The 20931-nt window shown below is 60.8% G+C and overlaps 2 protein-coding genes across 2 annotated transcripts; one reads left to right on the plus strand and one right to left on the minus strand.

Moving 5' to 3' along the window:
* Nucleotides 1-52: 52 nt before the first annotated feature.
* Nucleotides 53-19195, plus strand: JAG2 (jagged 2). The gene is made up of 25 exons (XM_006839481.1): nucleotides 53-391; nucleotides 6822-6879; nucleotides 8789-9040; nucleotides 9121-9181; nucleotides 12145-12275; nucleotides 12353-12472; nucleotides 12562-12675; nucleotides 13225-13338; nucleotides 13487-13600; nucleotides 13679-13725; nucleotides 13799-13972; nucleotides 14442-14592; nucleotides 14675-14827; nucleotides 14905-15018; nucleotides 15124-15237; nucleotides 15330-15443; nucleotides 15798-15914; nucleotides 16226-16253; nucleotides 16334-16419; nucleotides 16664-16777; nucleotides 16886-17001; nucleotides 17195-17443; nucleotides 17760-17891; nucleotides 18332-18488; nucleotides 18699-19195. The coding sequence occupies exons 1-25, from the start codon at nucleotides 59-61 to the stop codon at nucleotides 19193-19195; spliced, it is 3660 nt and encodes a 1219-aa protein (XP_006839544.1). The 5' UTR covers nucleotides 53-58.
* Nucleotides 1859-5309, minus strand: LOC102818460. The gene is made up of 5 exons (XM_006839591.1): nucleotides 5154-5309; nucleotides 3055-3280; nucleotides 2618-2829; nucleotides 2446-2505; nucleotides 1859-1990 (listed from the first exon to the last, which is right to left on the minus strand). The coding sequence occupies exons 1-5, from the start codon at nucleotides 5307-5309 to the stop codon at nucleotides 1859-1861; spliced, it is 786 nt and encodes a 261-aa protein (XP_006839654.1).
* Nucleotides 19196-20931: the final 1736 nt, after the last annotated feature.

A 20931-nucleotide genomic window follows, 5' to 3' on the forward strand; every position in this document is an offset into this window, starting at 1 on the left:
CGACCCCGGCCCGAGCCTCCCGCCGCTCCCGCTGCCTTATTTTTAGGCGGCGCGGCCCATGGGCTATTTCGAGCTGCAGCTGAGCGCGCTGCGGAACGTGAACGGGGAGCTGCTGAGCGGCGCCTGCTGTGACGGCGACGGCCGGACGACGCGCGCGGGGACCTGCGGCCACGACGAGTGCGACACGTACGTGCGCGTGTGCCTCAAGGAGTACCAGGCCAAGGTGACGCCCACGGGGCCCTGCAGCTACGGCCACGGCGCCACGCCCGTGCTGGGAGGCAACTCCTTCTACCTGCCCCCTGCGGGGGACCGAGCACGGGCGCGGGCGCGGGCCGGCGGCGGCGACCACGACCCGGGCCTCGTTGTCATCCCTTTCCAGTTCGCCTGGCCGGTAGGTGTGCGCCAACCTGCGCGCCCCACCCCCTCCCTGCGCGCTCGCGGTCGTCCCTGTCCCCTCCGCGTCCGCCGGGTCCAGGACTGGCTCTGCAGCCCCGGCTCCTGCGTGCGGGGCGTGCTCGCAGGGCGGGGCCGGCAGGGGGCGCCGCGGTAGACCCTGAGTGTGGGCTTTGTGGGCCCCGTCTGTGCCCAGGCCACGTGGGTGCGCGTGGGCCGCGGTGGGGACCCGGCATGGGGGCCCTGGTGGAGCCCCGGATGCCTTCCACGGCGTGTGCTTGCGCCGCCCTACGCGTGTCTGTCTGGTCGCCTGAGGCACGGGCAGGCCGTGCAGGCATGTGTGCCGCTTGCTCGTGCTGGGGCTGGTCCTGGGCAGGCCCTGGCAGAGCCGCCCTGTGCCCGAGGCCAGTCTGCGCTTCCTGGATGCTCCGGGGGCCTCGGGAGGGCGCGGTGAGTCCTGAGTTCTGATGGGCCTGGTTTTTGTGTTGGCCGAAGCTACAGGCGCTGGAGACCCCCAGGGGAAGCGATGCTGGATCTTGGTGTTGCCACCTGGCCGTGGTTTTGTTGTTTTATGAAGGATTTGTGATACGTGTAGGCTTTTTTTTGAAGGTTAGGGGCTGAGGCAAGGGGGCCTGGTGATGGTCAGTTAGGCAGATGCCCCAGCATGGACAAGCTGGGCGAATGAAGCCTCAGGAGAGAGCTGGGCTATCCAAGAATTTCTGGAGCTGGACTTGGTCTTTTCTGGAGCCAGGCCTGGGCGGGGCTTCCAGTTAGGGTGCTATGAACCTGTGTGTTATGGGTGGGCTGAAGGGCTGCACTGGGGTGGGGGCAGGAGTGGGAGGTCACACTGGGAAGTGGAACCCCATGTGGAGGAATAGGTCAGGGATCTAGGGTGGGGCGTGCTGGGAAGAGGTGAAAGATGTTGGGGGGGGAGGAATCTCTGGAGCAGAACCCCTCTTTGACCCAAGGTTTCTTAGTGTCCCAGCCAGTGGGTGGTACTAAGGGTCCATCCAGCAGGTGTCCTGGTCCTGAAAGAGTCCAGGGTTGGGTCAGTAGGGCCTACCCGGTTGCCAGCGGAGCCTGGCCAGCCGTGGCGCCAAGCCCTTGTCAGGTAATCCCTCCCAGCCTGGATGGTCCATCTTCATCCCTCCCTTTCCTCTGCTCTCTGTCCTCAGGCCCTAAGCGATCCCAGGACATCTGTGGGAAGAGCATCCCAGTTCAGTATAGGGCAGGTATGGGAGGCCAGCCCCGGGCGGTTGGATTGGCCCAGCCCCCGCGCCCCCACAGCCTGCAGAGCGGGCAGGTCTGTACAGGGCTCGCAGCCTGTCATCTGTGCTTGGGCCTGGGCCAGCGCGGCTCCAAATCGCTACCCGAGGATGTGTTTTCTGCTCAAGTTGGCAGCCGTGGGTGTGGGGGCAGGGCAGCCGGGAGGAATGCGGCGGGCCGGCGCGTGTCCCTCGTGGCCCTAGCCCTGCTGGCCGGCTGGCGGCGGGCGGGATGGGGCAGGCCCTGGCTTCCCTTGAGCCTCAGGGCCCCAGGTCCCAGCCAGCTTCCCTCCTTCCCCCTGCTCTTGACTGGGGACCTCCCATGGTAGGGGCTGGGGCCCCAGGGTGGTGGTGTGGAGGGCAGCTTGGTGTCCCTTCCTGCTGGTTAACTGTAGTGTGTGTTTGTTGATGTCATGAAGTACACTGGAATAGGGCCCATCTGGGAGAGGAGGGACTCTCCCTCAGGTGGAAGGGCATCTACCCAGGACCAGCTGGGATCCTGGGGCACCTGTATAGGCCTTTAGGATCCTGCTCCCCGAAGGTCTTGGGAAGTGAGCTGGGATCAGGCCTGTGAGGCAGAGGGGCTGGGAGCTCTGTGTGAATCCTCCTGCCCTCAGTCCTCTGCCCCCTTGATCCTCTGCATCTTGACCTGACCTTGTGCAGTGAAGTCTTCCTGGGGGTCTGGGTGACCCGTGGTACCATGTGGCCTCTGGCTCAGCATTCCATGAGTGGCAACCACCTCAATCAGAGGAGTGGCAGGTTAGGGTTCACTGCCCTCCTCTCTTACCTCGTCCCCCAGCTGACCCCCAGGAGGGCACTGACAGTGTGGGTTGACCTGGTATCTGACCTGTGGCAGTTTGCAGGGGTTAAGGGGGGTCTGCACATGTGTGGCAAGTGGCCGATGGAAGATTTGGCGGGTCACAGAAGCTTTCTGCTGAGACCTGCTGGGTGGGACTCACCCTCAGCCTGGGCCTTCTCCTGGGCGTCTCTTTGAAGGCAGGTGGTTTTGCCCCACTATGTAGAGCTGGGGTTGCATGTGGAGACCCTGGGTGCCTTCTTTGGGGTCTGTGGAGCAGGGTGAAGTTGCCACCTTGCTCAGGATCTGCTGATCTCCATCCATAGCCTGGCTTGCCCCCTTCCTCCCCCCCCGCCCCAGTGACTGCCAAGGCCTCTGAGGACCCGTGGTTGGTAAATGAGGGCTAGGCAGCGCCTGAGGGAGCGAGGCACTGGGGGCGCTGGGGCTGGGTTAGGAGGATCACCCTCTCAGCCTTGTGCCCTCTGAAAGGGGGCTCTGGTATGGGTGGTTCTGCCCTCCACCTTCCTGGAGGACACCTTCTTCTAGTTTGTTTCCTGATCCCCCTCTCATCCTCTTGAATGGGCCGTGTCTTCAGCCTACCAACTCCTGTTAGCCCTGAGGGGTTCAGCAGGCCTTCCTGAAGGAGTTGGGTCCAGGGTGCAGATGTAGACAGGTCTGGGTGTGAGCCCACTGGGTGCTGCCCGCCCCCATCTCCCCAGTCTGGACTTAGGGTGGATGGTACCCCATTTTGCACCCGGCACTGAGTCCCATTCTGCTCGCTGTGTCCACCCACCCAGCCAAACATGTAAGCTGTTCCAACCCATCCCTGCAGGAGGGAAAGGAGGTCACGTGTGGCCCGTGGACGGTGTGCAAGTGGGCTTGGAGTTTTGTTCCAAGCCATTGCAAGGATGCATTGGGCCAGTGAGGGTCTTTATGACAGGGAGTAGACCTGTGGTAGAGGTTTGCTGCAGGGGCCATGAAAGGGGTATGTGGCCTGTGGGGGTGGGGGTGCGGACTGTGGTTTGTTCTGGGTGATTGGGTGGGGTCAGGCTAGGCCCAGGAGAGGGGTCAGAGCTGGAGGGGCTAGTGCAGCCCCCAGACTTGAGTCAGTGTCTGTATGTCCAGACCTGAACCAGGGTTTTCATTCTAGGCCCAAACCTGGGTCCCTGTCCTCAAGTGTAAACTGGGAGCCCCTATTCTCCAGGCCTCAGCTGGAGTTTCTGTCTTCTGATTCCTGGCCCAAACCAGGTCCCTATCCCTGAGCTGGGGTTCCTAACTCCATCCCTTCAGCGCCTGGGTCCCTAAACTCTGACTCCAGGTCCAAACTGGGTCCTTATCCTTTGAATCTGGGTTTCTAACCTTCCCCCAAACCAGTGTCCCTGCATTTCCCACCTTGATGCCTTAGTCCCTAATTTCTGAGGTGTTAGGGACCCACAGCAGGGCTCTTGACTCTTGAGCCTTGGAGAGCACAGTGGGCAGAGCAGGTCCCGGTGTGCCCTGGGTCCCAGAGCAGGTGTCTGGGTTCCTGCCTGGGGTGGGCCTACGGTCCTACCCCCACAGGAGTGGCTATGACAACAGAGACCTGGGCCCCTCGGCGAATCGAGTTTCAGGAAATGGCAGCGGTACAGTGCTGTGCTCTGTGGGGGGCCAGTGACTTGTGTGTGTGTGTGTGTGTGTGTGTCGGGGGGGGAGGGGGACAGGCTGGAACCCATGGTCTGTGGGCAGTTCTTGGACGGTCGTGTTGAACTGCCCCTGTTACCCCCGTGCTCCACCTCTGGGATCCAAGACGCAGTAGGTGAGGTGTCGGACTGTTACCAGAAAGGTAACAGTCCGACACCTCATGTGGCAATGTGCTTCCGTTAAGAGTCCCACCTCGGATGCCTTATGGGGCGGTTCTACTCCGTTCTACAGGGTCTCTGGGAGTCAGCGTCCATGCTGATGCAGCACGTGGGTTCTGCTGGCACAGCCAGATCCTCAGACCACACGTCCAAACCGAGTGGTGGCCAGCGTAGCAACGTAGTGATAGGGTTTTTGGGTTTTCAGAGGTCTGGATTGGAGTGGAGGTTGTGGCTCAGGTTGGCAGTGGCTGAGACACAGAGGAATCCGGGCAGCTTGGGCTCCAGGAACTGAGGTTTTACAACTGAGCGGCCCCCAGCACTTCCCCCACAGACCCCTGCCCTGTCCTGGAGTGGCAGACCTGCCCTCACCCTCATGTCATGTATGGGTTTACATCAAGGGCACTCTGGACCCAGGTTGCTCCAGGCTGGATGGGCAGAGGACACTGAATCCTGGAAGGGGCAGCAGGCCCCAGGGGGAAGAAGGGGGCTCAGGTTCTCTCTGGATGGCTCCCTGCTACCCAGGTGTGCAGAGCCCAGCTGGCGGGCGGCAGGGCCGTGTGGTGGGCGGGCAGTGTCAGTAACCTGAGCCCTGGGCTCTGGTGAAGGTGATGGTAATCCTACCTGGGCGGCTGGCGTGGGGTTTCCTGGGAGCTGGGAGGCGCTCCCTGCTGGCCCCAGAGTCCAGGTGTGGCCATACAGGATGCCAGAGCCTTGTGTTGGCCCATGGAGCTGGTCTAGCCTGGTGTGGCTAGACCCTGACCATGGGTGTCCTGTGGAGCCCCTGAAGCCTGTTCCCACCCGGCACTCACAGCTGTGTCACTATTAGAGCCTGTGGTCATCAGAGTCCATGCAGGAGCTGACCTGACCCCTCTGTCTCGTGTCCCACATGCTCTCCACCACGGGGGCCCCACATGGCCCCCTTGTCACCACCTCCAGGCCTTGTGCCAGGCCCTCCTGGTTGGAGCCCCTAGATGCGGGGATGTTTCCCTTCAGAATGACCTCCCCAAGGTTCTGCATATGGACTCTGGACTCCCTTCTCTTCTTTTCCTAAGTGCCACCAGGCAGAGACTATCATCCTCAATGGTCTAGCAATGCTTGTTGAATGAATGAACAAATGAACGAACCAACAAGTGAGTGTAGGAGGAGCCAGGGACTCCAGCTGGCACGGGGGGCACGGAGGCAGACAGGACCTGGCCGGGTAAAGGGAGGACTGAGAGCAGTGTTTCAGGTGGAGAGGCAGCGTGTGGGAAGTCCTCTGGGCTGGAGGCAGAGCCGGGAGGCTGGTTGGTTGGTTAGGGGAGGACAGGCTTCAAAGGCCAAGACGAGAGGCCACAGAGAGCTGTGAGCCGTGGGGAAATGTGTAGTATTCTGGGATTTGTTAGGGCTGGGGAGTGGACATGGGTCAGCCGGTGGGTTGGGTGGCCTGGTGACATGGGGTGAGGAGAGCGAGGTCCAGTCTATGTTGGTGGGTCACAGGTGTAGATGTGGGGCTGAGTGAGGCTCTGCACGTGTGTTTTAGGCTCAAGAGAGGAGGTGAACCTGGAGGTGATGAGGGTGGTCAGGGGTCTCTGAGACCATTTGTGGGTGGGAGCAGGCGCTGAGTGGAGAGGGGGTGGGGTGGAGTGGGGGAGTGCTAGCAGGTATTGGGTAGCTGTGGGGATAGCTGGTGGGGACAGGCTGTTTTCCAGGAGACAGCCAAGGCTTAGCGGGTGGGCTCTCCTTCCAGATGCTCTGAAGGTATAGTTCCTTTGGGCAGGCTGGCCAATCTTGTAGGTGAGATCTGACTGACCGTGATCCCCAGTTTGGGTAGGGGGAGGGTCCAGGCTTCCAGTGCCTTTGGAGGGCTGGATCAAGGACCAGTGGTTGGACAGATGGTGGTGGGGTCCATCCTGTCATCCACGTGTGCCTGTGAGTGCTGGGCACTGAGGTTGCTTACGGAGATGGGCTGACAGGACCATCTCATCATGGCTTCCTAGAACACACGGGCTGGATGGTCCTGAGAAGGGAGGGTGGCCACCGTCATACTGCGGCTGACCGACCTGCCTCGGGCCTCACTTTCCCCAAGTATCCAGCATGCGTCTCCCCCCCCTTTTCACATGGCCTCGGTTGGTACGCCGTGTCTACTGCACACCTGCTTTGGGACGCAGTACCAGGGTAGCAGAGCGTGTGCCCTGCAGTGGGCTTGTTCTCAACTGAGGGGCAGCTGGTGGTGTCTGGACATTTGTCCGTCTTGGGGGAGGGGGGGCTGGGAGCAGGACCTGGTGTTCCCCACCAGAGAATGGATCCAGGATGGGTGTGGGGGATTCCAGTCCCAGGTCTCTCCCTGGGCCCTGGCAGCTTTCTCCCCAGCACCCAGGGCTGGTTAGCTGTTGCTTCCCTCAGGACCCTTGTCCTGAGGGGATGAGATGTGGGGAGAAGGGGACCCAGAGTCCTGACAGACACAGAGAGCACCGGGGAAGTGGGAGCCAGTTCAAGGGTGTGATAGGACCTCTGCGCTCCATCTGATTGGCCCCCTCCCTGTGCCCACAGCGCTCCTTCACCCTCATTGTAGAAGCCTGGGATTGGGACAATACCACCCACCAAAATGGTGAGTAAACCCAGAGGGAACGGACTGCCCTCGGCCTTAGAGCCCACGTTGCTGGTCTTTTGCCAGGACAGAGGCTCCTGTGCCTGGAAATTTCTTTACCCAGGGAATTTGTGTGCTGTTTCTCTTTTTGCCCTGGCTGCCAGGGAGCTCTGCCACATTTGAGCTTTGCAGAGCTCTGCATGTACTGACCTTCAGGTGCTACTTTTGTTTCTGTCTTGTTGGCCATGTTCTTTTGGACCCATGTCTGATCCGTGTAGAGTGGGATCTCCTCTAGATGCTCTCTCTGCCTTTGTGGCCCCCTCAATCACTCCTCAAGCCTTCCTGGCTAGTCTGCACAGGAGGAGTCTTGGGGGGTAGGTGTGAGGGGGAAGAGAACCAAGAAGGCTTTGCGATGGTTTGAGGGCCTCAGGGATGCATGGGACCAGCATAAAAGTCAAGGGTGAGTCTGTTATGTTTGAGGAGCAGCACAGAGCTCTGTAAACAGGTCAGACCCCCTAGACCTGAGGGTTACCATGAGGATATCGTATGGCCTACTTGGACCACCATGTGGAGGTTAGCCTTGTGGGTCAACGTGCATGAGAACTGAGTTGAGGAATCCTGGGTCCAGGACGGCTCTGGAGGAGGCAAGAGGAGTCTGGTGTGGGTGAGGGAGAGGGGCCAGGAGGGAGGTGGAGTGAGGTGCAAGTTTGACAGCCCAGCATCAGAAGTGCCTGTGGACCACCTGAGGGTCCCTGGACCCCTAGTCAGACTGAGCCCTGGGGTGCACCAGTGTTCTGGTGCTGGGAAGACAAGGAGGGGCACCCAGGGAAGGTGTCCCTAGGAGGAAATACCGAGGATGGGATGGTCAGGCTGAGACTGGAGGAGTGACTGGTGGTCAGCAGGTCATTGCAGACCCAGACAAGGACAGAGTTGTTCGTCTAGGGTGGGACTGGGATGGCGAGGGGCTGCACCTGAGGGTCCTTCAGCATTTATTATTAAGGGAAATACCAGGCCTGTGAAACGATGAGGATCTCACAGCCCCCACAGCTGTCCTATCACAGGTCCACACCTACCCTGGAGCACGAGACGCCTGTTTCAGATGAGGCGGTAGCAGGTGGTCACTACTGAGGACACCACCTACAGTGTGGGGAGGAGGGCAGCTGGAGCAATGGCCCTGTGTGGGCAAGGGGTGGACATGGCCCGCAAGTGGACACACAGGGCAGTACTAGGCACTGTGGCTGCTTCGGTAGAGCCCTGTGGACCCTTAGTGGTCATGGTGTGGGCCCTTAGTGGTCATGGTGTGGGCCCTTAGTGGTCATGGTGTGTTGAGGCAGGAGAGGGCAGCTGGCCTGGGCTGTCTGCAGTGTCAGCCAGGGCTACGAGTGTGGTGAACCCCCTGGGCTGAGAAATGCAGGTGGAGCAGTCATTCCAGGTTGGACCCTCTGCAGCTGACCCCATAATTGGGGCTGAGAAGAGGTCTACCCCAGCGTGACCTCTGAGGGTGACTGGTGGGCCTTGGTGCATGCAAGGAAGTGAGACAGAGGCCAAGGACGCTGAGGCGCCGTTCAGTTCTGAGACTATCCAGATTGGGAGAGGGATAGGGGTCTTGGGCTGGCCTTGACCCAAGAGGTCCCTGACTCAATTAGGAGAGCTTGACACGTCCCCTCTTGCCCACCAGAGTGCCCCCACTGTGGCTTAGCTCTGCTTTTCCTGCAGGCTCCCAAACATCCCCCACATCTGCACTGGGTTGGGGGATGAACTGCTAGACACTCGCCAGACCCTGTGTCCTGCCTGGCTAGTGTCCATGTGTCCTGGGTTCTGCTGTCTGTCCAACCCCCAGAGGCTCCCTGGCTGGGTTCCTTTGGCCTTGTGGATACCCCAGTGGGGCAGTTCCTGGGTGGCAAACGGACTCTCTCCCTGCCTCCCCAAGAGGAGCTGCTGATTGAACGGGTATCCCACGCTGGCATGATTAACCCTGAGGACCGCTGGAAGAGCCTGCAGTTCAGTGGTCACGTGGCCCACCTCGAGCTTCAGATTCGGGTTCGCTGCAACGAGAACTACTACAGCCCCACCTGCAACAAGTTCTGCCGGCCCCGCCACGACTTCTTCGGCCACTACACCTGTGACCAGTATGGCAACAAGGCCTGCATGGACGGCTGGATGGGCAAGGAATGCAAGGATGGTGAGTGGCCGCCCTGGCAGTGCCCACACTGGCCGCCCCTGAGATCCTGGGCTGCAGCGGGCTTTTCTCTCTGTTCACAGCTGTGTGCAAACAAGGGTGCAACCTGCTCCATGGGGGCTGCAGTCTGCCAGGGGAGTGCAGGTGAGTCCCGGTGCGAGCCACAGCCACATTCGGGGGTCATGAGGGTTTTCATTGTCTACACAGGTGATACGTCACTGAGGGTAGCCAGGCAAGGGAAGAGAGGGCCCAGGCAAGGTTGAGATCCGCTCTGGGGCATTCTGCAGACATGGGAGGCCTTGAACCCCCCAGAGGATGGTTGGGGTGTCCCAGCAAGGAGGGGCAACAGAGGTCTGGGGCAGCAGGTGGAAGAGGAAGATCTGCTCCCCTCAAGGAGAGGATGGTGTTAGAGGGTTTGGAGGCAGAGGGGAGGGGCTGCCAGACAGGCTGCTCTGAGGAGCCACAGTGGGGAGTGAAAGGTGGGTGGGCCCCGCATTCTGGGACTTAGGGGTGGGCTGATGCTGTGTTGGTCAGGTTGTAAAACAGAGTAGAACTGCCCCATAGGGTCCCCAGGGCTGTAATCCCATAGAAGTAGATAGCCACATTGGTCTCCTAAGGAGCCGCTGGTAGCTTTGAACTGCTGACCTTTTGGTTAGCAGTCAAACATGTAACCACTACGTCACTGTGGGTTTAATGGCAATGGGATTTGATGTACCTGGGAGAAGAGACGGGGTCAGAGTCCCCCAGGCCTCTCAGCCAGAGCTGATGAAGAGCCGTGCTGCTGGATCTCAGAGAAAGGCCAACAAGAGGAAGAGGCAGGAGAGGGGACAGGGCTCCTTCTGGGGGTAATGTCTGAGGGAGGGGCCCTTGGACATTGTGGGTACCTTTGGTGTAGGCAGTGATGTTGAAGCCCCAAGGCTGAGGGCAGGTGGATAGGAAAAGACACACAGACGCTCCTTTGCCAAGGTCACTGTGAGTCGGAACCAACTCCACGGTACTTAACAACAACAATGAGAGTTGGCACGAACCAGAGTGACCCATGGGCCTCACTCACAACTCCAGTCTTCAGCACCTTTGAGGGTCCTTCTTGGCCCTGTGCCTTCTCATCCTCAGGAGGGCGGGGCTGAGGGTCCAAGGGTGCATCAGCAGGGATGGGCTCATGTCTTGGGGGACAAGCACCTCAGGAACTGTATTCAGAGTAGGGAGAGGTGGTTGTGATCTGGGCAGTTTTTCTCTTTAGCTGCCTTTGGCCTGTGTCTTCAGAATGACCATCAGAACTCTGAACAGACATTGTGAGGCCCCTCAGAGAGGGGATCCCCCACACTCACTCAGTGAGCACAGTAGGGCAGGATTAGCCGCCCCCCACTCTGCACAGTGGTGTGGGATTCCCCACCTTCAATCAGCACAGTAGGATAGCATCAACCTCTGCTCCCCCCACCAAACCAGAGCAGAGTGGGGCAGAATCCCCTTCCCTCAAAGAGCACAGGGGGGTGGGATTGCTCCCCCTAACTCAGAGAAAACAGTGGGGTAAGCTTATTCCCCCCTCAGGACAGTGGGGTGGGATTGGCTGTCCCCTCAGAAAGCACAGTGGGGTGGGCTTATCTCCCCTCAGCACATGGGGTCCGATCAATGCCCCCCCCCCCACAGTGGGATTAACCCCCCACATCTCTCCTGGTCCCTCTTGCAGTGTATAACTTCACTGACAGGCTTTCAGCCCTGACAGCAGGAATGCCCCCTAAATCGGGAGAGGGGAGAGTGGGACCTTTGCCTCGCCCCCTGCCGGCTGGGCAGGGAGGCCTGATGAGGAGGGGGGTTTCAGAGCGTAGGTGAGCCCCCGCCCACTGTCTCCCTGGCCCAGTGGGCAGGCCCAGCTGCTACTCGGCTCCGGTTTCAGCCCCGCCGGATGCCGCGGAGATGGCCCTGTCTTCCTGCCCTGGAGCCCCAGTGGGGAAACAGGGAAGTGGTCAGCCTGGTTGTGAACACACCCTGGGGACCTTTGGGGCCTAGGCTCCATCCAGTGCTGGGTGACCTAAGGCCTGTCACAGCCCTTCCCTGCACCCCGGTCTCCCCAGCTGTCAGGTACACAGAGGATGCTGGGGACACTATTGGCCTTTGAAGTGGGAACCGCCCTAAGGGTGGGTCTGGGCATCAGCGCTCTGTCTCACCAGCCTCGGTTTCCCCACACCCAGGCCGGCCGTGGGGCTGGAAGTCGGCTCAGGAAGGGCCGTGGCTTTTTCCTTTTACAAAAATAGCTTCACGTGGCAGGGGCTGGCGTGGAAGTGACGTGTCCTGAACGTCATTCCGTCCTGAAGGACCTGTGTGTTCTGGGAAAGGGGTCCTGGGGTACTGTCCAGGCCTGGGGGAACTACCCAGAAGCCAGGGTGTCTCTCCAGATGGGAGTCCCTGCTGGTCTTACCCCTTTGGGGGGTAACTAGCCCTCTGTTCACTGTGTTGTGGGTACAGACAGGGGGAAGGGGCAGGCACAAACTGGGCTGACTTGATGCCATCTGCCTGCCTGCCACTCCTACTTCCTTGGGGGGCTTTGGCGAAGAACACAGGTAGGGCTGAGCCTGGGGGGTCCTGGTCTCTCAAGGTGTGATGGGAGCACCCCCAGGGTCCAACACTACCCTGGATCTGACCTCAGACAGGGCTGGTTGCAGGGAGTAGCCTATAGGGCTTGGTATCCCCATCTGTGAAATGGGTCAATTACAGAGCTTTTTTTTGGCAGAGAGAAAGGTTGCTGCCCTTGAGTTACGGATGAGGTCATGAGTCTGTGCCCAAGGCCAAGAGGCCATGTCGGGGCTGGGAATCCTCTCCCACCACCCTGCAGCCTGCTTAGACCCTGGTGTCTCCTGGCCCTGTCAACACCTGCCGAGTCCAAGCTGGCATGTGCCTCCCTGAGGTCCCAGGAAGGCCTTCCTTTCCGGCCGGGTCTTAGGGCCCCAGTTCAGAGTGGAATCCCAAAATAGCTTAGGGGTAAGACTGACAGGACAGCTGGAGCTGACTGTCCAGCATCCAGCAGCCGGGAAATGCCTGTGACAGTGAGGCTGCCTGACTCCTGCCGGTGACCCCCGGCACCCCTGGGTTTGACTCTTCCCCTTACCCAGGTGCAACTACGGCTGGCAAGGGAAGTTCTGTGACGAATGTGTGCCCTACCCTGGCTGCGTGCACGGCAGCTGCGTGGTGCCTTGGCAGTGCACCTGTGAGACCAACTGGGGTGGCCTGCTGTGTGACAAAGGTGGGGGTCAGAGGTGGGGGGGCAGGGTGGGTGGAGCAGGGTTGTAGGCGAGCCTGATACTGACCACCCCGCCTCAGACCTCAACTACTGTGGCAGCCACCACCCGTGCACCAACGGCGGCACGTGCATCAACGCGGAGCCGGACCAGTACCTCTGTGCCTGCCCGGACGGCTACTCTGGCAAAAACTGCGAGCTAGGTATGCCAGACCTGGCAAATGGGGGTCTGCACTGTGGGCGGAGCTCTGTGTCCACTGGCCCCACCCACTTCTCCGCTCTCATCTTCTAGCTGAGCACGCGTGCGCCTCCAACCCCTGTGCCAACGGGGGCTCTTGCCACGAAGTGCCGTCAGGCTTCGAGTGCCACTGCCCCTCAGGCTGGAGCGGGCCCACCTGTGCGCTCGGTGAGTGCCCGGTGCGTGCCCGGTGCGTGCCTCGGAGGGAGGGCCATGGAGAGGGAGTGGAGGTCCCCCGTAGAGAGGAGCTTAGGAACATTGGACTAGTAGGTGAGCCGCCAAAGACCAGCGCGTACAAGTACCACAGGCCACTGCAGAAACCTGGTGTCATCCCCACCCGGAGAACCTCTTTGCCTCTTGCCTGCTTGTCAAAGGCTCGTGGACTGTGTGGCCTCACGCAGCTTCGCCCTTACAAGATCTTGCACCTTCTCGCCTCTCCTCCCCACGTGCAGTGACGCACGCACACTCATAACATAACCAGGCACCTTATCCCCCTCAACACCCGTTCCGCTCTTCCACCTGGCCCTTCGGGTGTCCTGACCTCCCCACGTGCTCCCACCAGCTCCCGGTGCAGGCCCGCCTCCCCATGACCCCGCCTCAGCCCTTTGACCCTCCTTTTCTTCTGTCAGCAGTACGAGGCCCCGCCTTCACGTGCCTCTGCCCGCCCTCTGGTTCCACATGGCCCCGCCTCCACGCGGCTCCCTTCTCTTTTTGCAGACGTTGACGAGTGCGCCTCGAACCCGTGTGCAGCGGGAGGCACCTGCGTGGATCAGGTGGATGGCTTCGAGTGCATCTGTCCAGAACAGTGGGTGGGGAGCACTTGTCAGCTGGGTAAGCACCCACTCCTCGTGGGCGTTGCAACGTGAATGCACCGTGAGCATGCCAGGCCGTGTGGGCTCGCTGTCGCTGCTGCCGCTGCCGCTGGTGTTGGGACGCACGGGCAGGCCAGCCCAGCATCTCTCCCTTGTCTCGTCCGCAGACGCCAATGAGTGTGAAGGGAAGCCGTGCGTTAATGCTTTCTCTTGCAAAAACCTGATTGGTGGCTATTACTGTGATTGTGTCCCGGGCTGGAAGGGCGCCAACTGCCACATCAGTTAGTACGGGGTGGGGCGCCGGGGGCAGGGCCGGGGACACCAGGACCTTTTGCGTGACCCCGTTCCTCTGTCCCTAGACATCAATGACTGTCGTGGGCAGTGTCAGCACGGTGGAACCTGCAAGGTGAGGCCAGGCTGGTCAGTGGGGCGGTGGACTGGGGCTTGGCTGGTGAGCCTCACTGACCACACCCCCACAGGACCTGGTGAGCGGGTACCAGTGTGTATGCCCTCGAGGCTTTGTTGGGCGGCACTGTGAGCTGGAGTGGGATGAGTGTGTCAGCAGCCCGTGTCGTGGGGGTGGTTTCTGCGAGGACCTTGTGGACGGCTTCCGTTGTCACTGCCCTAAAGGCCTGTCGGGACCCCTGTGTGAGGTGAGGGGGCCCTGGGGGGCTCATCATGGTAGGGTTTCTTCCTGACGGGGTGTGTAGGAGTCCTGAAGGCCTGCTAACTGCCTACCGGGGTAGATGCTGGTGGGCAGAGAAGTCCTGGGGGCCTCGGAGTGCGTTAGCTTGTTGGGGCTGGGGGCTGTTGGCCAGCGGTCTCCTGGCCCTTGGAGCCTTTACTCTGGGACGTGCTGAGGTGGAGGGGTGCCAGGAGCTGGCCTTCCTGCCTGCATGGGGACGAGGACCGGACGCTGTCTGCCAGGCAGAGGAAGCTGGTAACCCTGGAGGCGTAGGTGGCGGGAGGAGGCCTGGGGCCCACAGGTGTTTCCGGCCAGCTGACCGTGCCGAGGGCCCTGGCTGTCCAGCTGGGTTCCTGAGGACCAGCACTTGCCTTGCATGGAGGCTGGCCCATCTCTGGAGTCCCAGGCTGGGTCCTCACAGATGCTGCTGCCCACAGGTGGACATGAACCTCTGTGAGCCCAGTCCCTGCCAAAGTGGCGCCCGCTGCTACAACTTGGAGGGTGACTACTACTGCGCATGCCCCGACAACTTTGGCGGCAAGAACTGCTCGGTTCCCAGGGAGCCATGCCCTGGTGGGGCGTGCCGAGGTGGGCACAGGGCGGCCGGGGGTAGGGACGGACGGCGTGGCGTGGCGTGGCAGGCCTGATCCTACTCCATCATCTACTGCAGTCATCGACGGCTGCGGGTTGGAGGCGGGACCCCGAGGACCTGGGGCTGCGCCCTTGGGAGTGTGCGGCCCCCATGGGCACTGCGTCAGCCAGCCGGGCGGCAACTTCTCTTGTGTCTGCAACAGCGGCTTCACGGGCACTTACTGCCATGAGAGTGAGTGGCCGTGGGCGGGGGGACGGCTTCCGCTGGGAAGTGGGGAGCTGTGGCGCTCATATACCGCGCCTCTGCAGACATCGACGACTGCCTGGGCGGACCGTGTCTCAACGGGGGCACTTGCATCGATGAAGTGGACGCCTTCCGCTGTTTCTGCCCCAGTGGCTGGGAGGGCGAGCTTTGTGACATCAGTGAGTGAGAGTCACACCCAGTCCCTGCGGGCTGCCTGTGCTGGGGGCAGGAGGCCGTGTGTCTGCTGCCTGGTCCTCCCCGCTGACCGGCGTGCTCACCCCCAGATCCCAATGACTGCCTTCCTGACCCCTGCCACAGCCGTGGTCACTGCTATGACCTGGTCAATGACTTCTATTGTGTCTGCGACGACGGCTGGAAGGGCAAGACGTGCCACTCACGTGAGTGCTGCCCTGCGCGGGAGTCCCTCGCATGTCCCGGGGCTGGGGTGCAGCCTCTGCTGAGCCCCCCCCCCCCCCCCGTGTGCCCACAGGAGAGTTCCAGTGTGACACCTACACATGCGGTCACGGGGGCACCTGCTACGACAGTGGTGACAGCTTCCGTTGTGCCTGCCCCCCAGGCTGGAAGGGCAGCACCTGCAACATCGGTGAGGGTGGCACGGGTCCCCCCCACCCCGAGGTCTCCCCGTCTGGGCTGGGGTCTCCCCATCTGGGTTGGGGGTCTCCCCGTCTGGGTTGGCGTCTCCCCTTCTGGGCTGGGGTCTCCCCTTCTGGGCTGGGGTCTCCCCGTCTGGGCTGGGGTCTCCCCATCTGGGCTGGCGTCTCCCCTTCTGGGCTGACGTCTCCCTGTCTGGGCTGGGGTCTCCCCGTCTGGGTTGGGGTATCCCCGTCTGGGCTGGGGTCTCCCCGTCTGGGTTGTGGTCTCCCCGTCTGAACTGGGCTCTGGCCGGGTCAGCTGACATTGAACCGTTTTCTCTTCCCACTCTCCTCCCGCCTTGAAGCCGAGAACAGTAGCTGCTTGCCCAACCCCTGTAGGAATGGTGGCACTTGTGTGGGCAGCGGGGACTCCTTTTCTTGCATCTGCCGAGATGGCTGGGAGGGCCGCACCTGCACCCACAGTGAGCCTGGGGACTCGGGGAGCCTGGGGGTGGAGGGTCCTGCAAATCATGCACCCTACCAGCCAGGGCTCCTGCTGAAACACAGCCCCTCCACAGATTGGGACCCAACTGGCTCCCAGACTCCCTCCTTTCCTGGCTGGCCAGCTTGGCCTCTTCCAGGAACCCTTTCCTGGTCTTTCGTGTCCTCCTGCCCCATGGTATGGTTCCCCCAGGCTGGCGGTGTAGGAGTCTGGGGGATCCTGAAGGCTGGGGGACACAGACCTGGGGAGGTTTGAATGATCAATTTCTGTTGCCTTTCTTCTTGAACCCAGACACCAATGACTGCAATCCGTTGCCTTGGTGAGTGTCTGCCGGTGGCTGGGAGCTGGGGGTCTGGCTGGCACGGTGGTCCCCACTGGCGCTGACACTTTCCCTCACAGCTACAACGGTGGCGTCTGTGTGGACGGTATCAACTGGTTCCGCTGCGAATGTGCGCCCGGCTTTGCAGGCCCTGACTGCCGCATCAGTGAGTGGGCGAGGTGGAGCAGGGGCTCTGATAAGGGGGGCTGGAGTGTATAATCCACGGCCGTCCTTCCATGGCCTACCCCCTACTGCTCCAGGGCATACGGTGGGCATGCTGCCTCAGTTGTAGGAAAGCTCAGCAGGGCAGCCAGACAGGTCCCCTGGTCTCTGGCTTGTCCCTGCCCCCCATCCTGGGCCTGTGTGTGGCCCCACCTCTGCTGGCTGCTGAGCACCAGGTTTTTCTGCAGACATTGATGAATGTCAGTCTTCACCCTGCGCCTACGGAGCCACTTGTGTGGATGAGATCAACGGCTACCACTGCAGTTGCCCACCTGGTCGGGCCGGCCCGCGGTGCCAGGAAGGTGGTCCGGGTGCAGGGGTGGACTTGCTGGGTGAAGGGGGCCTTGTTGTGTTGGTCAGGGGCTGTATGTGGTGGGCTCAGGCACGCTGACCCCTAGCTTCTCCCACAGTGATTGGGTTTGGGCGGGCCTGCTGGTCCCGGGGTACACCCTTCCCGCACGGGAGCTCCTGGCTGGAGGATTGTAATAGCTGCCAATGCCTGGATGGCCGTCAGGACTGTAGCAAGGTGCGAGGGGCCATGGAGCCTAGGAGGGTGGGGGTCGGGGGACTGACCTCGTGGTATCCTGTTGGTCATCCATAAACCGGGTGGGTAAATTGCGCCTCAACCAGGGTGGGTGGTGGGTCATACCCCGGAGACCCCACCTAGCTCCCCCACTTGGACCCTAATTGTGTGTGTGTGTGTGCTATATTTACCTCAGGTGTGGTGTGGGTGGAAACCCTGCCTGCTGGCCGGCCGACCTGACACTCTAAGTGCCCAGTGCCCACCAGGGCATCAGTGCCAGGAGAAAGCCCCAGGTCAGTGCCTACAGCCACCCTGTGCAGCCTGGGGGGAGTGTGGCACTGAGGAGCCCCTTCCCCCCAACACACCCTGCCTGCCTCGCTCGGGCCATCTGGACAACAATTGTGCCCGCCTCACGCTTCGCTTTGACCGTGACCAAGTGCCCCAGGTAAGACCCTGTTTTCAGCTGTGCTGGCTGATTAGGCTGTGGTGTCAGCTCTCACTGTGGGGTCAGACAGGCCAGAACAGGGGTCCTTGTGGGCGAGCAAGTGTGGGGAGCTGAGAGTCCCAGGATAGCAGCATGGCCTGGTCACAGAATCCGTTCACGATGCCCGTTGGCTGGGCTGCTCCTGGACTGGTGGAGATTGGACTTGTAGCTCTGCCTGTCTGGACACTCCCCTTGGGGATTGGGGATTACCACATACCTCAGGGCTTCGCGGATGAGTGGGTCCGCCAGCCCTCTCATGGCCTTTGGCTCTGCCTAGGGCACCACCGTGGGCACTATTTGTGCTGGGATCCGCTCCCTGCCAGCCACCAGAGCTGTGGCCCGGGACCGCCTGCTAGTGTTGCTCTGTGACCGGGCACCCTCAGGGTCCAATGCTGTGGAGGTGGCCATGGTGAGTACATGGGGAACCACCACACCTGCTGCTCCCGGGCACCAATGGGATGGTGCTAGGGTGGGGACCAGGGCTGCAGGCGCTCAGTAGAGGAGTGTAGCCTGGGCAGACATGGTGGGAGTCAAAGGCCCACTGCTGACCCCAGCCCACATGTCCAGGCATGAGGGAGGCTGGATGCTGCTGGGCTCATATGAGGGCTGAGAAACCTAGGAGAGAGAAACGGGGAACGCCAGAGTGTTCTGAAATCATGGGAAGACCTAGAGCAACTTGGGGTGTAGGAAGATGTAGTGGGTGCCAAGAGGGCAGCTTCCTGAGAGGCTGGGACTGGGGGTGGTGGTCAGCTAGCTCATCCCTGTCTGCAGCAGGGGTGAGGAGGAATGTGAGGGTGTGGACCTGCAGACTGGGCAAGGGGAGTCCCTCTGCATTGTGTCCTGCCGTAGTCTTTCAGCCCGGCCAGGGACACTGGCGATAGCACGCTGGTCCAGAGCGCAGCCCAGGCCATTGTGGCCGCCATCACACGGCGAGGGAACAGCTCATTACTGCTGGCTGTCACTGAGGTCAAGGTGGAGACGGCCATACTGGACGGTTCCTCCACAGGTACCCCCGGACGGGGCGGGCTCCCTCAGACTGAGGGTACCCCGGGACAGGGCGGGCTCCCTCAGACTGAGGCACTGAAGGGTCCCTTCCATCCCTACCGTCCCAGCCCTCCTCTGGGACCCGCTCGGGCCTCCCCACAGGGTCAGCTGTGGGGACGGGGTGGAGGGCAGGTGCCCAGGTCACACCCTCAGCACTGCCCTTCGGCCACAGACCTGCTGGTACCTGTGCTGTGTGGTGTGTTCAGCGTGCTCTGGCTGGCCTGTATTGCCATCTGTGTGTGGTGGACCCGGAAGCGTAGAAAAGAACGGGAGCGGAGCCGGCTGCCTCGGGAGGAGAGCGCTAACAACCAGTGGGCTCCGCTCAACCCCATCCGCAACCCGATCGAGCGGCCGGGCAGCGGGGGCCTGGGTGGCGGTGGGGCCCACAAGGACGTGTTGTACCAATGCAAGAACTTCACGCCGCCCCCTCGCCGGGTGGGCGAGGCACTGCCTGGACCGGCAGGCCGTGGGAACAGTGAGGACGAGGAGGATGAGGAGCTGGGCCGAGGGGAGGAGGACTCCCCAGAGGCAGAGAAGTTCCTTTCACACAAATGCACCAAAGACCCAGGCTGTACGCCAGGGCGGCCAGCCCTCTGGGCCTCAGGCCCCAAAGTGGACAACCGCGCGGTCAGGAGCATCAACGACACCCGATATGTCAGCAAGGAATAGGGCTGCGGCGCCGGGCCGGTACCCTGCGCAGCCACCGGGCGTTGTGGAGGCTAGGCCGTTTGCAAAGTGTCTTTATTTTGTGTAAAAAAAGAAAAACAAAAGCAAAAAACAAATGTTTATTTTCTACGTTTCTTTAAGCTTGTATAAATTATTGGTAATGGTTGGACAGCAAGCAACGGAGTGTTCTCGGGGAGTTGCTATTTTTGTAAAGTTTCCCGGTGTCACCCCCACTGGGATGACAGAGCACAGTGAGGGGGGAGGCTGGCTGTGTTTTCACCAAATCGTATAATGTTTGCTACCAGAGGTTGTACTGTTTACACAATCTTCCTTTGTATTCCTCACTTGGGTTTCCAGGCCAGAGGGCTGGCCGTCGTGGCCCACAGTCCGTGGCATGGCCGTTGTGGTCTGTGGCGGTCAGTGGGACCCATGGCTGTGGGAGAGGCCGGTGCCTGCTGTCCCCACTTCCTCCTCCTGAGGTCTCAACTGTGCTTCAGAAGTGCCCTTCCTGCAGCCCTGCCCCTGGGGGTGGCGGCTGACCAGTGCCTTTACAGACTACTCCCATGACTGGCAGTGTCCACCGCGGGCACCAGGCCCCGCCCCGCCGCCCCTCCCGGTGTAAGTGCATTTTTGTAAATATGTAAATATTAAATGAATCACTCTGTATATTTGATTTAATAATTTAAACGTTTTGGCCTCCCTTGTTCCTTGGACGCTGTTCCTTTTTTCTTTGGAGTCGCGGTGGGGGCAGGGTGGTGCAGGACAGTGGGGCCACAGGGTGTTGTGAGGGTGGACGGTCCTGCTGCCACCAGGGCCTGAGAGTATGTAGTCGTTTTGTGGGGGCTGATGAGGCCTGAGGAGAGCTTTTGTGCTAAAACTACTTTAAAAAGCTTTACATTGTTGTTAAGTGCCATCGATTCGGTTCCGACCCATAGTGTCCCTGTATAGGGTTTCCAGGGAGCGGCTGGTGAGCTTGAACTGCCGACCTTGTGGTTCAAACTGATTTTGCAGTCCAGCACATTGGCCCACAGCACCACACAGGACTCCACAAAGCTTTCTAAAAGAGTTCTCTGTGCTTGAGCCTGAGCTTCAAGCTAGTAAGGGGGTTGTGTAAGGGTCCTGGACGCTGCTTTTACTTCTCCCTGATGGAGCAAACTGGCCCAGTGGCTTGGTAGCCTCCAGGGCTGAGGTGGCAAAGGTCACCTCCGAGGCAACTTGTCCCCTCCTGTGCCAATCTGGATTCCCCACAAGGGGCCCAGGTGGTGGACAGAGTCAGGCAACAAAGCCAAGAATAGGATTTCTGAGAAGAGTGCACACAGCCTGGGCATGTGGTTGGGTGAGCTGACCCGCTGGTCATAGCAAAGAGGCTATTCTGGGCCACCACCACCCTTAGGAAGGAGCCCTGGTGATGCAGTGGGCTAAGCATTGGTATAATAATTACATTGTCAGAGGTTCAAACCTACCCGCTGCTCCATGGGAGAAAGATGAGGCTGTCTACTCCTAGAAATCTATTGTCTCAGAAACCCTATCTGAATCGGAATTAACTTGAAGGAATGGGTTTGATTTGAATTTGGTCCTTGAGGGGTTCCAGAGCCTCTAGAAGGGCTGAGTGACACATGAATGAGCCATCTTGGGATGAAGACCTGGGTCTTCCATCAGCTCCTCCACCGTGGAGAGGGCACACCCGGGGACCGAGAGGCTGGGCGCCAAAGGTATGTGCTCTCAAGATGATGGAGCCA

This window comes from Chrysochloris asiatica, unplaced genomic scaffold, assembly GCF_000296735.1.
Source record: "Chrysochloris asiatica unplaced genomic scaffold, ChrAsi1.0 scaffold00025, whole genome shotgun sequence".
In the NCBI taxonomy this organism is placed as follows: domain Eukaryota; kingdom Metazoa; phylum Chordata; class Mammalia; order Afrosoricida; family Chrysochloridae; genus Chrysochloris; species Chrysochloris asiatica.

What these genes read in the sequence shown, in the direction of transcription:
- JAG2 (XM_006839481.1), top strand. Translation starts at nt 59, where the DNA reads ATGGGCTATTTCGAGCTGCAGCTGAGCGCGCTGCGGAACGTGAACGGG. An exon ending in CAATACCACCCACCAAAATG is followed by an intron (nt 6,880 to 8,788) that starts GTGAGTAAACCC and finishes TGCCTCCCCAAG; the next exon opens with AGGAGCTGCTGATTGAACGG. An exon ending in CGGGCCCACCTGTGCGCTCG is followed by an intron (nt 12,676 to 13,224) that starts GTGAGTGCCCGG and finishes CTCTTTTTGCAG; the next exon opens with ACGTTGACGAGTGCGCCTCG.
- LOC102818460 (XM_006839591.1), bottom strand. Translation starts at nt 5,309, where the DNA reads ATGCAGAACCTTGGGGAGGTCATTCTGAAGGGAAACATCCCCGCATCT. An exon ending in ACACGAGACAGAGGGGTCAG is followed by an intron (nt 3,281 to 5,153) that starts GTCAGCTCCTGC and finishes TCCCTCCTGCAG; the next exon opens with GGATGGGTTGGAACAGCTTA. An exon ending in GGGGTCAGCTGGGGGACGAG is followed by an intron (nt 1,991 to 2,445) that starts GTAAGAGAGGAG and finishes CTGGGGCCCCAG; the next exon opens with CCCCTACCATGGGAGGTCCC.